The 13,817-nt window shown below is 64.2% G+C and overlaps 6 protein-coding genes across 6 annotated transcripts; 3 read left to right on the forward strand and 3 right to left on the reverse strand.

Moving 5' to 3' along the window:
• Positions 1-497: 497 nt before the first annotated feature.
• PFL1_05335 (uncharacterized protein) lies at positions 498-1,063 on the forward strand (the record flags this gene model as incomplete). The annotated part of the gene is made up of 2 exons (XM_007882867.1): positions 498-604; positions 985-1,063. 2 exons carry the CDS (start codon positions 498-500, stop codon positions 1,061-1,063), a joined length of 186 nt encoding a protein of 61 aa, XP_007881058.1.
• Positions 1,064-1,411: 348 nt separating this feature from the next.
• PFL1_05336 (uncharacterized protein) lies at positions 1,412-2,754 on the reverse strand (the record flags this gene model as incomplete). Its single annotated transcript, XM_007882868.1, has 2 exons — positions 1,412-2,626; positions 2,752-2,754. The coding sequence occupies 2 exons, from the start codon at positions 2,752-2,754 to the stop codon at positions 1,412-1,414; spliced, it is 1,218 nt and encodes a 405-aa protein (XP_007881059.1).
• An 819-nt stretch (positions 2,755-3,573) lies between these two features.
• Positions 3,574-4,705, forward strand: PFL1_05337 (uncharacterized protein; the record flags this gene model as incomplete). The annotated part of the gene is made up of 7 exons (XM_007882869.1): positions 3,574-3,585; positions 3,683-3,746; positions 3,851-3,900; positions 3,987-4,097; positions 4,227-4,388; positions 4,491-4,556; positions 4,661-4,705. 7 exons carry the CDS (start codon positions 3,574-3,576, stop codon positions 4,703-4,705), a joined length of 510 nt encoding a protein of 169 aa, XP_007881060.1.
• A 393-nt stretch (positions 4,706-5,098) lies between these two features.
• PFL1_05338 (uncharacterized protein) lies at positions 5,099-7,063 on the reverse strand (the record flags this gene model as incomplete). The annotated part of the gene is made up of 2 exons (XM_007882870.1): positions 5,099-6,779; positions 6,987-7,063. 2 exons carry the CDS (start codon positions 7,061-7,063, stop codon positions 5,099-5,101), a joined length of 1,758 nt encoding a protein of 585 aa, XP_007881061.1.
• Positions 7,064-7,724: 661 nt separating this feature from the next.
• PFL1_05339 (uncharacterized protein) lies at positions 7,725-8,635 on the forward strand (the record flags this gene model as incomplete). Its single annotated transcript, XM_007882871.1, has 2 exons — positions 7,725-8,531; positions 8,621-8,635. 2 exons carry the CDS (start codon positions 7,725-7,727, stop codon positions 8,633-8,635), a joined length of 822 nt encoding a protein of 273 aa, XP_007881062.1.
• Positions 8,636-8,755: 120 nt separating this feature from the next.
• On the reverse strand, positions 8,756-9,694 carry PFL1_05340 (uncharacterized protein; the record flags this gene model as incomplete). Its single annotated transcript, XM_007882872.1, has 2 exons — positions 8,756-9,187; positions 9,245-9,694. The coding sequence occupies 2 exons, from the start codon at positions 9,692-9,694 to the stop codon at positions 8,756-8,758; spliced, it is 882 nt and encodes a 293-aa protein (XP_007881063.1).
• Between the last annotated feature and the right edge of the window lie 4,123 nt (positions 9,695-13,817).

Below are 13,817 nucleotides of genomic sequence, written 5' to 3' on the forward strand. Positions count from 1 at the left end.
CTGCCCTGGCTGACAGACGCTCTTCGGATCCGCGCGTTGCAGGCGGGAAATTCCAGCGGGCGCCGGTGAGTCGCTCAAAGCCGGGAAGGGCGAAGGGGCAAGGAGGGCGATCGCAGCCGCCGCACCGCTAGCAAACCCGCCCGGCAGGTCCCAAGCAAGCCACGCTCACCCAACGCACCCCGTCGTCGGCCTTTCTTCTCCACACTCCATCATCCCTCGATCCCGGCTTTTCACCGCACACACCAGCAGATCTCTACCAGTGAGTGACTCTCACGCTCGCAGACCGCAGCAGGAAGCGACGCCGAAAGGCGCTGTGCGGCTGCTGGGAGCGCCACTGCGGCGACCGGTGCCCTGACAATCTTATTCCTCGTTCCCCTTCCTGCTTCGTCCGTCTCGCCTCTGTCGCTCGCCGTCTCCGCCATCCCGCTATCACTGTCGACCGCTTCCACTTGAACCATCGTCAAATCACCCATCGGCTACCCTCCGCCCGCGCAGCAATGCCCGTCGGAGCCATCGCACCCATCACCGGAAAGCTGCGCAAGCGCCTTATCCTCGACCTCTCCGTCGCCCTCGGTGGCGGTGTCGCCCTCGGATACGGCTACTGGTGAGCATTCCGAGGCGGTCCGAAGATATCCTGGGCAAAGGGTCGCGCGGGGTCAGATCGTCGAATGGGTGGAGGCGCCCCTGGCTCGGTCCGGAAGTGCGGCAGCAGCGGCAGCAGCGGCGGATGGGAAGGATGCCTCGTCGTCATTGGATCGTGCCTCGCTGGGCATTCGAAACTGGCTGGCGGTGCAATTCTTGTGACTAGATGCTCACAGCAGAGGCAGCAGACGCCAAGTTGGAGGAGCACTTGTGGCCAGGCGGTGGCGGAACAGGGGGAGCTGGCCCTCGTCTCGGTGCAGGCCGCTCGTCCTTGGCAAGCCCTCGTCGCCGAATCCGAAACTCACACTGCCCGCTTCCTTGTCGCACCCCCCGCACGCACAGGTACGGCGTCCACATCCCCTCGGTCCAGCGCCGTGACGCCTTCTACGCCAAGCTCCAGGCGCAGCAGGCCGCCGAGTAGACCCTTGGACCTCGACCTCTGGACGCTCGCCGTGTGACCATGACCAGCATGCTCATGTAGTGCTGCCGAGTCACGCCTGCTCCCAGGCGTCCGTCCGAGTGCAATCCGAAAACAAACCTCGCCTCTGTCCCGTGCCCTGTGCCAAGGCTTTCGTCCAGGCCACGCTGCGCCATCTTTGCCACCGACGAGGATGGGCGCGATCCGTGCAACGTGCAGTGCTCCTCGAATGCGCTCGGAACGGTCACTAGAAATACAGGGGGTTGCAACGACAGGGATGGAAGGCCTCTCAGGTGGACAGGCACCACAGCTCGAGGCACCGACGAGCACGCAGGCCCATCGCCACCCGACTCAGCCCGAGCAGGTGCTGCGGTTCATCCAGCTCTCCTTGGTCGGCTTGCCGCCGGCGTCCTTGCCGGGCCCGTACAGGCTGGCGATGGCCGCACTGACGGGCTGAGCGCGGCTCTTGACGGCGGCATTCTGTTGCCGCGTCAACTCAGCCACCCGCATCGCTGCAGAGACGCCCGGCGCGGTGGCGCTCATGGTGGGCCGCGTCGATTCCTCGAGCTTGGCGCGCTTGGCTGACGGCGTGAGCGCATCGTCGAGGTCATTGTCGCCATCTCGTTCCGCGTCGCCAAGTCCATCTGCAGATCGACGCAGTGACGCAGCTTTGCCGTCGCCGCCGCCGCCACTGCCGTCATGCGCCAGCTCGGCCGTCAGCGCGGCAATCTTGGCTTCCCGCGCCGCCTTCTTCTCGGCCTTTTTCCGCTTCTTCTCCTCTCTCGTCGCGGCATCTTCGCCGCCGTCGGCCGCATGCCCGCCACCGTTGGCTGAGCCCGCCGCTTTAGTGGCCGCCTTTCGTGCGGCTTCCTTTGCGCGCGCCGCCTCCATGGCTTTGCGCATAGCGTCCTCTTCGCCGTTGGACGGGTTGATGACGACGACTTGGCCGCCGGCTTCCGGCTCCTTGCCCTTGGCCAGGTTGCTGGCACGGAAGTCGGTGCCACAGAGCGGGCACTGGCGAAGGGTGTCGTCGCTGCCGTTCGTGGTGGCGGTGGTGGTGGTGGTGGTGGCGCTGGACGATGACGAGGGCCTGGTCGATTTGACCTCAGAGGCGATGGCGCGGAGGCCGCTTTCGCTCATGACGCAGCCGCAGGGCTGGAGGTAGACGAAGCGGTACTTGCCGTTCATGTCCTTGGAGGTGAGCGGGCAGATGAAGGGGGCGGCGTTGGACTCGGACGAGGTGCTGGTGGGCGAAGGCGGGCGGAAGTTTGGGTTCTTTGTGAGCTTGAGCTCGCGTACGTCCTTGAGGCCGCGGATGTGGCCGGCTGCGATGTCGTCGATGCCGCCCTTTGGACGGTCGCCGCGGTGGAGGAGGTAGTGGACGACGGCGTCCTTGTTGTAGAGGCGGCCGAGGGCGTCTGAGACGATGGGTGCGCGCAGAGGCTGGCGAGAGAGGGTGCAGAGCGACCAGAGGGCCTGGCGGATGGTCTCTGGATCGGCCTTTTCCAGGACGGCCTTTGTGCGGACGAGCTCGTCGCGGCGAGCGATGGATCCTCCGTCGTTGCCCTGGCAGCGGAGACGAGGCGGGTCGGAGCAGAGATGTGGAGGGGCCAGGCGGAGGTCAGTACGGTCGACTCGACTGGCGCAAGGATATGGAGCGATGGCAGTGGCCCATAGAGGTGTCTGCTTACCATTGCGAGGAGTGTGGATAGGTGAGTGCTTGAGGAGTGTGCCAAAAGGAGCGGTGCTGTGGCCTGGTAAAGTGGTGGAAGAAGGGATCCAAGGTGCCGAGGTGGGGAGGGAAGTAGGGTGGCGCCGACGACTGCGCAGCGGCAAGGCCCCCAGGCAGGCGGCGCCGCAGGGTCTGGCCGAGGGTGGCCAGGCCAGGCCAGGCTAGGCCTAGGCTAGGTCAGGGCCCGCCTGGAAGCAAGCCGCGGCGGCCAGTGGAGAAAAGGCGACCTGGACTCAGGCCGCACTCTCTTCCGTCTTCCGAAGGCAGAGGCGCGCCCCCGCTGCCCCAAGCCGCTCCTTGTCCCTTCTCCTCATCCTACCATCACCCATCGCCCTACCCTTTCTCCTTTACCCTTGCCGCTCTGCTACGCACCGTCATTGTGCCACGCTCTGACGCCCTGCTCTGCTCCCACGGTCCGTGTGCGATCCGCCACTGCGGACATCTGCTGCAATCTCTGGGCGCAGTCTCGATTCGACAGGCACCGACCCACGCCTCACCCCATCGACTGGACAGCACCGGCAGCGCCCTGTCATCCGTTATTGACAGCCAGCCGAAGGGCAAAGGATCGAGAGGCGAGTGTGGACCGCGCATCAGAGGGACGACACTGCCCGACGACCGCCCACACGCCTCTCAGCCCGGATCGCTGTAGGCCAGGTCGGCAGAGACGAGCCCAGTCACGCCGCAAGCACAAGCGTCCGTGACCCTGGCTCCAAGGTAGCAAGCGGACACTACTCGAACAGCCTGTACAGTACGCATCCTCGACACTCGACCGCCTCTCAAGATGTTCTTTCTCGTGAGTGGATGATGGCCAGGCCTTGTCGCCCACGGGTCCCTTTCTGAACTCGCACTGACATCTCCATTGACCTCGGACACGCCCACGAACTACACAGCAAGAGCTCGAGCACCGCACGGAGCTGCATCCGTCCTACTTCGGCCCGTCAATGATCGAATTCCGTAAGTGGACGCTCGCGGAGCTCAAAGCCAAACGCGGCTCTGGCCCGGCCGCTCATCCACTCGCCTTGCCCTTCCTGCCCCTACCCCCTGCTTGTACCAAACAGTCGATCAAAAGCTCAGAGACGACGTCGAGGGGACATGTACGGGCAGATATGTGAGTCTGAGATCGGGGGCACCGCATCTTGCACGCCCGAGGACGCAGCAGCTGACGAGGCTCGCGAGGCCTCATCCGCATTCCAGGGCTACATCATCAAGGTCATCGGCATCAAGGAGGTGGGACAGGGCAAGGTGATGCCAGGGACGGGTCTGGCGCAATTCACGAGCACGTACCAGGCCATCGTGCTCCGGCCGGTAAGGATCACGGCGCACGCGCTCAGCTTCGACCCGGCTGCCTCTGCTCAAGCGACCGCGCACTGACAGCAACCTTGTCCTCCGTCTGCCCATCTGCGCACTTCGTCGCGCGCGATACCGGGACTGCAGTTCAAGGGCGAGGTGGTGGATGCCAAGATCACCAACGTCAACAAGATGGGCTTCTTCGCCGAAGTCGGGCCGCTCAATGTCTTTGTGTCGTCGCACCTCATCCCGATCGAGTACAAGTTCCAGCCAGAGTCGAACCCGCCAGAGTTCGTATCGGCACACGATGTGAGTCGGCCGCGCAGACGCCACGCTGCGATGGACGTCGTGATGGGCTCGGGCTGAACACGCGGACCCCATCTACGCTGCGATCGTGTGACGGCGCGGTAGAACCTGGTCAAGGGACGCAAAGTCAGGCTCAAAATCGTCGGTACGAGGGTGGACGCCAACGAGATTGTGAGTTTGCGCTTCGTCCGCTGTTGTTCGCCCCTTGGACTTGGCGGCGACTTGGACGCGCTCGGAGACTGACGAGCTGCGTCCGTTGGCACCCGACCCTGCAGTTTGCCATCGGGACGATGAAGGAGGACTACCTCGGTCCCTTTTAGGCGTCGTGGCGTGGGACCCGGGTTCTCATCCCGCGTCTGCGCACCCGTCTGCGCACCTGCATGCCTGTACCTTGCCATGCATGCAATCGTCCGGGGCTCACCTAGCTCGGTGTCTCTCGTCGTGCGCTTGGACGGACAACGGTCTGCACCACCCGAACGTCACACACGATCGCGAGCGCAACGTGTCCAGTGGCGCAGTCCGACTGCGTGAGGGGTCAGGGAATGCGGGCAAGAAACAGCTGCCGCTGCTGGATTTTAGTGAAGAAAGACGACCACGCAGTCCAATGCTCGCCAGAGTGGATACACGGAGAGGGGAGGAGTGGCACAAATCTAGATTCCTCGGACTCGGACGGACAGAGGGATGGACAGAGGGGTGGACAGAGGGATGGCCCACTACGCCTTGGCCTGGGCAGCGACGTCCTTGTCGCCCTCCTCCCTCGCCGTGACCGAGACGCCAGACGAGGCATCGACGACAATCTCGACCTCGAGCTTCTTGGCGCCCTTGGATTTGAGGGCGACGAGGAGCTCGACGACCTTGGCCGCGGGCTTGGTCACGGCCGTCTTGACCTCCTCGGGCTCGAGCGGCTCGTCGTCCTCGTCATCCTCGTCGGCGGGTGGTGGCGCGATGGTGTCGACGCGCACCGTCTCGTCGCCCTCTGCGAAAGTCAACGCCACCTGGCCGGCACCCTGCGCGACGGGGAGGCGGTACGTCCTTCGCACCGGCAGCGGCGTGTGGGCCGGGACGAGGGTGACGAAGAGCTTGCCGTCGACGACCTGCTTGTCGTCGCTTCCCTTGGGGGCGTCGAGCACCAGGCCAAACGGCTTGGACGTGGCCGCCGCCTTGAGCTCGGCCACCTCGGCGGCCGGCTTAAAGGGCAGCGACGAGAGCAGCTTGCCCTCGACGTTTTCCGACGGCGTCGCGGCAATCAGCTGGGCCTGGACGGCGCAGCCGCGTGCAATGACCTGGTCGGCGTCAATCGAGCCCGTGATGCGCGTCGTCTCGCTCTCCTCGGGGAAGAGCATCGAGAGGCGATCGACGAGGCCCGTCAGCTTGGCCGAGCCGCCGGCGAGGATGACCTCGTCGACCTGGCACGCCTCGAGCGACGCCTGCTGCAGCGCCTTTTCGACCGTCGCCGCCACCTTGCCGTACGACGGGCCGGCCAGCATGTCGAAGCGCATCCGGTTGACGCTTCCGGTAAAGTCGATGCCCTCGGCCAGCGACTCGACGCTGCACTGGGCCGAGTTGGACGCCGAGAGGGCGCGCTTGGTGAACTCGGCCTCGTTGCGCAGCTTGGCCCACGCGCGCTTGTCCGAGTCGCCGATGGTGACCTTGGTCTTCTTTGTGAACTCCTTTGCAAAGAAGTTGATGAGCGCCTGGTCCAGCGCGAAGCCGCCGACGCTCGAGTCGTGGACCGAGGCGAGGGCCGAGTAGATGCCGCCGCGAGCCGCGACGACGGTGACGTCGGTCGAGGAGCCGCCCATGTCGACGACGACGACGTTGCGGTCGAGCTCCTTGCCGTGCGGGTACGGGGCGCTCTCGACGCCGTCGGGGGCCGATGGCAGCTTGCCGGGGCCCGAAGGGCTGGTGAGGCCGTAGGCGGCGAGGGCGGCGGCGGGGGCAGCGATCGTCTGCAACACGATGAGGCCGGCCTCGGTGGCGGCTGCCTTGAGGGCGGCGATCTGGGCCTCGGAGTACCACTGGGGCACGCTGAGGACGGCGCCGGCGATGGGGACGCCCGAGAGGAAGTCCTTTGCGGTGAGGAAGAGGGAGCGGAGGAAGCGGACGGCGACGTCGTGGGCGGTCAGGACGGTCTCCTTGTCGTCGATGGTGACCTTGAAGGCGGGTGCGCCGTTGTGGTCGATGACGGCGGCCGAGGCGCGGTCCTTTTCGGCGTCGGTGAGGTCGCTGAAGCTGCGGCCGAGGAGGTTGACGAAGCGGTCAATGACGTTGGGGGCGTTGCGGATGAGCTGCGGGGTGGCCTGGTTGCCCATGTAGACCTGGTCGCCGTTGAAAGCGATGCGGGTGGCAATCTGACGCTCGCCGTCCTCGTTGGCGATGACATCGGCGCGGCCGCTGGGATAGCGGGCGGCGGCAGGGGTTGCGGAATAGGGAGGCGGGGGAGACAGAGGCACAGACAGCCGTGATGAGGAGATAAGATGCAGATGAAGATGCAGATGAAGATGAAGATGAAGATAAAGGAGAACAGCGAATGATCAAGGCGGTGTCAGCAGGGCGAGAGAAGTTCTGAGGATCCACCGAGCCTCGAGGGGTGGCACTCACTGCTGGTTGATGCATGCGATGCTGCCATACGAGTGGCCGAGGTTGATGCCGATGACGGCTCCAGCGGACTCGGTCATTGTGCAAACTGTGCGTGTATGGGACGGGGAGACGGTGATGGGAGAGGGGCCGAGAAGAGGGTGCGATGGAAGGAGCGTCGTCGAGGGTGATGGCCGGGAAGAAAGCCAGCAGGAGGCCTAGGGCAACGGCCAACCGCCTGCCACCAGGCCCTCCGCTGGGGGACAAGGACGAGAAGATCGCTTCCGAAGTTTTGACGCTGGCACGGGTAGTGGGCCGACGTCGGGGCGGACGCACCCAGACGGCCACTCTGCGCTGGGGCCAGCAGAGGGCAGGACAGGAAAAAAATCCTCGGGAAATTGGAGAAGAAAATTAAAAATCTGCACCCCTCTGGCCCACCGTTGCACCAACTTGGCTATGCCCCCACATTCCCGAAGTCCGAGGCCCGAATGGATGGCCACCCATCTGCCTCGATTCTCGATCACGACCTGGCCCGCTGATTGGCTGGCGTGCAGGAAGCGGAGCCGACACGGGGCCGGCCTGCCTCTGGCTCTCTGTACGCGACGCGCCTGGAAGCCTGGCGAGCGGGCAGGTGTTGGTTCCGGCCAGGCCAGGCCAGCTAAGGTCCGGCAAGGGTGTTGGTCCGCTCACGGCGTACCCCTGCCCGTGCGCCACCATCCCTCCGGCCTACTTCTTCCACACCTGCACAGACGACGACCAAAGATGACGGTCTCGCTCCTTCCGCCGCCGCTTTACCTCGACGCCTCGAGCGAGGCGGGCGGGCTGCCACCGGTACAGGCCAACCTCATGCCCTTCCACATCGACTACTCGGGCCCGGCCCCCATCGACGCGTTCATGGTGCTGCGCCAGGCAGAGGGGCACGAGGACGAGACACCTGGCGCGGAAAGCCATGATCCGACCGCCGTAACGGCAAAACCCACCGCCGAGAGCCTTGTCTCGGCCTTCCGCGGCAGAACGATCCAGTCGACCCAGCTGCCCTTGCCCAAAGGATATGTCGGGCGCATCGTCAGCGCATCGACGTCCGTCGTGCCGTCTGCAACACCCGCGTCGAGTGGCCCGGAAGTCGACCCGGACCGACCGTCGTCTGCAAAGAAGGCCAGGCTCGACGCAGCCGCCTCGTCACGGGCGCAGCGCAACCGGTTGCCTCCACCACCCAAGCCCGCAAAGATGCAGCGCTTCTCCATGGACGACGAGGACGACGATGAACAAGAAGAGGACGAAGAAGAGGACGAAGACCATGACGAGCGCGCAGAGGCAGGGAACGGCCTGGATGGGCTTCCGACGCAGGGGAGAGACGGCGCGGGCAACGACGGCGACGACGACCCAGAGCCCGCTCAACTTGCATCGCCAGCGGAACCTGCGCAACCAGAAGTCCGGCAAATGCTCAGGCCCATCGCTGCCATGGCCGACGATGCGATACGCGTATGGGGTCCCGACGGTCCCGTCGATCGCGGCGACGACGTCTTCTTCCGCACCGTCGAGGAGTGGGTCGGCGTCGTCTGCGCAGAGGTGAGTCGGCCGCTCCACCACCGTGCGCCCCTGCCACCCACATGCTCACCAGACCCGCTGCGGCGTCCTCCGTCTCCGCTTTCCCTCAGATTCACGCAGATTGACAGCGATTCAAGACGGCCTGCCTTGCGCGCGCAGCAAAATCACATGTAAGATGAGACAGGCCAGCAAGGGAAGAGAAGCACAAGGAGGCCTGCGCGATGCCTGAAACCAGGTGCAACACTTCAGGTCTGCGGATACCCCTCGACGGACGCCCTCCTGACCTTGATGAAACGCGTCTGCGGCTCGCCCTTCAAGGACGCCACCACCACTCTGCTGCGCTCGTCACCCGCCATTGCGTCCCTCTTGAGGTGGATGTTCAACACGCCCAGCACGCCGACGTTGCCCGACCCCTCGGTCTGCTGGTTGGACCCGACGATGAGGTTGAGGTTGCCGTCCGACTCGTTGTTGTCGCCGAGGATGAGGTTGAGGTTGCCCTGTCCGTCCTTGCCGCCCACCTCGTTGCCGTTGCCGAGGACGACGACGCCGTTGCCCGTCGCCGACGAATCCGTGTTGCTCCCGACCACGTTCCCGGACCCGACGACGGCGACGGCGTTGCCATTGAGCGAGCCTCGACCCACGCCCGGTCCCTGGCCGTTGTTGGATCCGATCTGGTTCTGCGCGACCGGATCAAGGACGAGGTTCGAGTTGCCCGACCCGTTACCAACACTCACGTCCGCGGGCGTGTCGGAGGGCAAGCCGTTGCCGTTGTTGGATCCGTCTCCTTTCCCTCCGAGGACGAGGTTGCCATTGAGCGCCCCATTGGCCACCGCGACTCCTTGGTGGTCGTTGCCGTTGTTGCTGCCCACGCCCTGGCCGCCCACTGCGCCGTTTCCATTGAGCGCGCCGTTGAGCAGCGTCAGCGGCTTGGTCGACGAGGAGGAAGGCTCGGCGGCAGTAGCATTGCTGCTCGAGGTGCTGTCGGTGGACACGCTGGACGCGCGCCGTGCCTCGATGTCGGAGAGGCGCAGCAGGGAGACGGATCGAGCCTCGTGCTCGACTGCCCGTTCCAACTGCATTGCCGCGTCTGCGCCTTGTCCCGGAGAGCTTGTCGCGGGCGCCGCTTGAGACAGGCCCAGCAAGGCAGCCGCGACGATCGCGATCGCAGTCCTGTCGAGCTTCATGGTGGATCAAAAGAGCGGTACGGAAGGATCTCGATCGTCGTTTGGCGGTTAAGAAGTGGTAGCGGGCGCAGGGAGGTGGGAGATGCTGGCAGCGAGGGAGGCTTTGCAAAAGAATGTGGCAAGAACGATAGGCCGAGAGGGCGGGACGGGGGTCGGAGGGGGGGGGGGGATGGGGAGGAGTTGGTGGAGGGGCGAGGAGGAGGTGAGAGCGAGGCTACGAGGTGGTGGCACAAGGAGTTGACGTCGACTCTGGACCGAGGTAGGGTCACGGAGTGGTACAGCACGTCCAAGGCAAAGTCAGCTGCTCCATTCATCCGCCACGGCGAGCTTGAGCGGCCAGACCTCGTGGCACGGTCGTCTTGGAGTCGCTCGCGGCCGGGCGCCAACGCTGATGGCGAGACAGGGAACGACACCGAATCTCGTGGTTGGCGAACGCGGCGAGGACGAGTCCGTTGCCCGATCTGCCAGTCAGGAGACGATGAGGCATCGTCCAGGGTGAGGCAGAACTTTGGGGCTTCAAGGCGGGGCTGCCGTTGAAAGAGGAATACATCATCGAGGACGATTGCAAGGCCAGAGAAGGACACGCGTAGCAAGAAGAAGGAAGGAAGCCGACTAGCTGGCTCCTTTGCTCGGCTCGGCCTCGGGAACGGTTGCGAGACAAGCCAAGCAAGGCCAGGCAGAACCAAGCCACCTGGAGCTACTCAAAGGTGGCTACATAGTTAGTCCAAGAGACGGTAGGGGGAGCAAGGGGCTGGCGGCTGTGGGTGCGGGTGCGGGTGCCGACGACGATGCTGCTCTGCATCACGTCCAGGCAAGAGGAGCCGCACACTCGCCTACTCCGGGCTGGTGGATTGGTAGGGTCCGCTGCTGCGCTCGAGACTGCGTCGGGGCGAGCACAGGGACTCGAGATGCGAATGGGATCAGACCATGCCGGGATGCTCCCGTGACCCACCGAAGCCTGCCGAGTGCTTCCGTCGTTAGGGCAATGAAACCAATCGCGGAGGCGGTAGGTAGGTACCAAGCGAGCTGCTCGGGTCCTCTTCTCCGAAAAGTCGGCAAAGCGCTTTGTGGTGGTTGCCAATCATCGTTCGTCTAAGGCAGCGAGTGCCGGGTGTCATGTCGTTCCCGGCGGCTGTCTGTCGGCCTGCCTGACCTGCCTGTCTCGAATGGATCTCCGCCCGTCGGGTAACGAGTGAGACCGCTAAAGATCGGAGAGGGCGGAGCGGAGCGTCAACGCTGGAACAGATACAGGTCAGCATGGAGCGACGAGACGAGACTCAGGACGCGGCTGAACGAGCGGCGGCTCCCGCTTTCAACGGGGCAAGAAGGTCAGATACAGGGGACATCCTTGCGTCTTGTTCAGTCCGCCTCGTCGAGGGCGTAGAAGCCTGCGGTGCGGGGCGCGAATAGGGGGAAAGGTCGGCGATGATCAAGAAGGTTTTCGCCGTGCTCTCGACTCCGCTAGTATCACGCTCTGGCAGGGTGAGGAGAGGTGCTTGCAGCACGGCACGAATGGCAGCAAAGGCGACAGGATCCCATTGGGCGGCGCTCTAGGACATGTCGTTGGCTGCCTGGGCGCGATTGAGCTACAGTACCCCCTTTTCTCCGAACCTAGCTGACGGTTGATCGCCGTAGGCTGCAGCCAACCTCGCCCGCCATTGCGGACCGACAGCGTCGCCTTGCCCACATCCCGTCTCGATCAGGAAGGTTCCCATAGCGTAGAGTCATGAGCGATGGTGCAAGGGGCAGGCGGAAATCCCGACCTCGTGCCATTGTCAATGTCTCCCAAGCCTTCGAGAGAAGGATTCTTTTCGATGGTCTCCGACGTAGTGCCCTGAGGACGTACGTCCACGTACTGGACGCCCTTACCCGAGGGACGGAAAAGGAGGCTGAGCCGTTGCCGAGCGCGGCAGCGTAGGTGCGGCAGCTGTAACGTGCTGTTAAAATGCGGGGTAAAGAGGCCGGCAAAAGCAGCGCGGGGGCAGCGAGGTCGATCCCGTACCGATGTGGGTGATTGCGACTTGAGCTTGGTTCCCATGCGGCCAGCACAGCACCATCGACGACGCTGGCTAGGAGTTCCCTTGGGCCCCCGTGGCCTGCTGCGCTTCGAAGGGCGCGGGCCTAGGCGAGCTTTCATCTATGCGCCCTCGGTTGGCCGCTACAAAGAGGCCTCTCCGTCCACCCATGTTCTCTATCTGCCTGTTTTTCATTTTGCCCCTGATTCATTTTGGCTGCTTTGGCTAGTGCATGTCGAGGACACGCTGCAACCTACTGTTCGATCATCGCTGAGCAGTGCGTTGTTCTGGTGGGGATTGCGATTGCGCGATTGCGAGTGAAGTTGTGAGGTTGGTTGACGCGGGGAAAAGCAGGCTGGCGGGGCGGTCTGCGGCAGCGCAGCGCATCAACTCGGACGATCCGACGCGCCCCTGCGCCGCTCGCTCTTTGACAGCTGCCGCCCCGCATTACCCCGCCGTGACGGCCGCCGCGCTTTCACACGACGTGCTCTCGCGCCATCCCTAGGCGCCCAACAGAGTCACCTCACCGCAGTCGCACCTCCCTTGGCCAGCGGCAGCGACACATTCATCACCCTGCCGTATTCTCCCGTCACAACCTGTCTTTCAGCTCTTGCACGAGCGCGCGGCACGACGCCAAAGATCATCAGTGTACAGCCTGCAGCGCTAGTTGACGCAGCCAAGCCCCCTACCTCGGCCAAGCGTGGCGTCTGCACTAGGCCATCGCACCAAGATCGACGCCTAGCGTAACTGTATGGCTAGCATCGCCTACCCAGCCGACCCCTCCGCACTGTGTATCAACCTCGGGAGAGAGCGTCACAGCTCTCTGACCGAAAGCTTACCCTCTTTGCTCGCGAGCCAGTCTGCTTGAGCGTTCGCTCCCTCGCCCGCGCACCTTTACGGCGCGCACCACGCTGCGTGTCGCTCCGGCACATCGTCCCTAGCGCACTCTCCACGCTGCTGCCGCCGCTCCCCACTCCCAGGACTCAGACATCCGTCCATCGATGGGTCGCACTCTCGAGGCCCGGGGAGCGACCGTCGGATCGGCTCGCCTGCCTGCCTCTTCGATGCACTTCAGGTCCCAGATTGAGACGCTCCATCTCCGACCCCGTCCGATCGCATCATCGACCAGCCAGAACGTGGATCGAGGGCAGAATAAGGCGGCGAACGACGCAGATTGGCCACTTTGCACCGTCCAAATTGCTCTGGGCAGAATCCACTCTCGGAATCGCATCGAAGCTTCCTCGACGTCGGCAGGAGCATGCAGAAGCACTGGCTCGTGCTGTATCTGCGAGCGTCCCCAAGCTCCAAGGTGGCCTCTGGACGCTCGCATCGTCACCGACTGTTACGGCGCAGTAGAGGCGCAGGATGGTGCCTCGATTCAGCTCATCGTAGCTTGACGTCGATGCCCGTCCCTCCTCGCATAGCCGAGCTCTGCGACCAGGCGAGCGAGGGTGAGCCCCAGTCGATCAAGCCGGACCGCGCTGTACTCGCCTTGCCCTAGACGGGTCGTCAAGCGCCCCTCACGGCATCCAACCGTCAAGGCAGTCGTCGTCAGAAACGAAGCCGCTGCTCGGAGACAGTCGCGATGCCGAGGCGACAGCGAGCTCTCCCGACGAGCCTCGCTACAGCGCCCGCCAGCGACGCGTCTCCAAGCATCTCGCCCTTCAGCGCCAACGACCGTCGTCGGGTATAAAGCCGACCCTCTCATGGTACTAGTGTGGGGCCCCTCATCTCGCTCCACATCTCTCACACCCACCTGAACCCAAACAACCTCCAATTTCTCTTCAACTTTCACCATGAAGTGCACCGCCGTCATCCTTGCCCTTTTCGCCTCGAGCGCCATTGCTGCTCCCCTCTTCCCCTCGCTCGGAAATGGCCTCGGTGCAGGCAACTTCAATGGAGCAGGCCAGAACAATGGAGGACAGAACGGCGTAGGCAACAGCGGGCAGCTTAACGGGTAAGAGAACAGCATCTTTAACGGGCTGAGCAGCTCTGTGGGCGACCGGAGTGTCGAGGCCTGCGAAGTGGACGCTGGCTGGTTTCCCACCTGAGCTTAGCCTTATACCCTCGACCATCGCCGAGAGTCTGCCGCCGTTGGCGGCATCAAT

This window comes from Pseudozyma flocculosa (genome assembly GCF_000417875.1).
Source record: "Pseudozyma flocculosa PF-1 unplaced genomic scaffold scaffold00019, whole genome shotgun sequence".
Taxonomy (NCBI): Eukaryota; Fungi; Basidiomycota; class Ustilaginomycetes; order Ustilaginales; family Ustilaginaceae; genus Pseudozyma; species Pseudozyma flocculosa.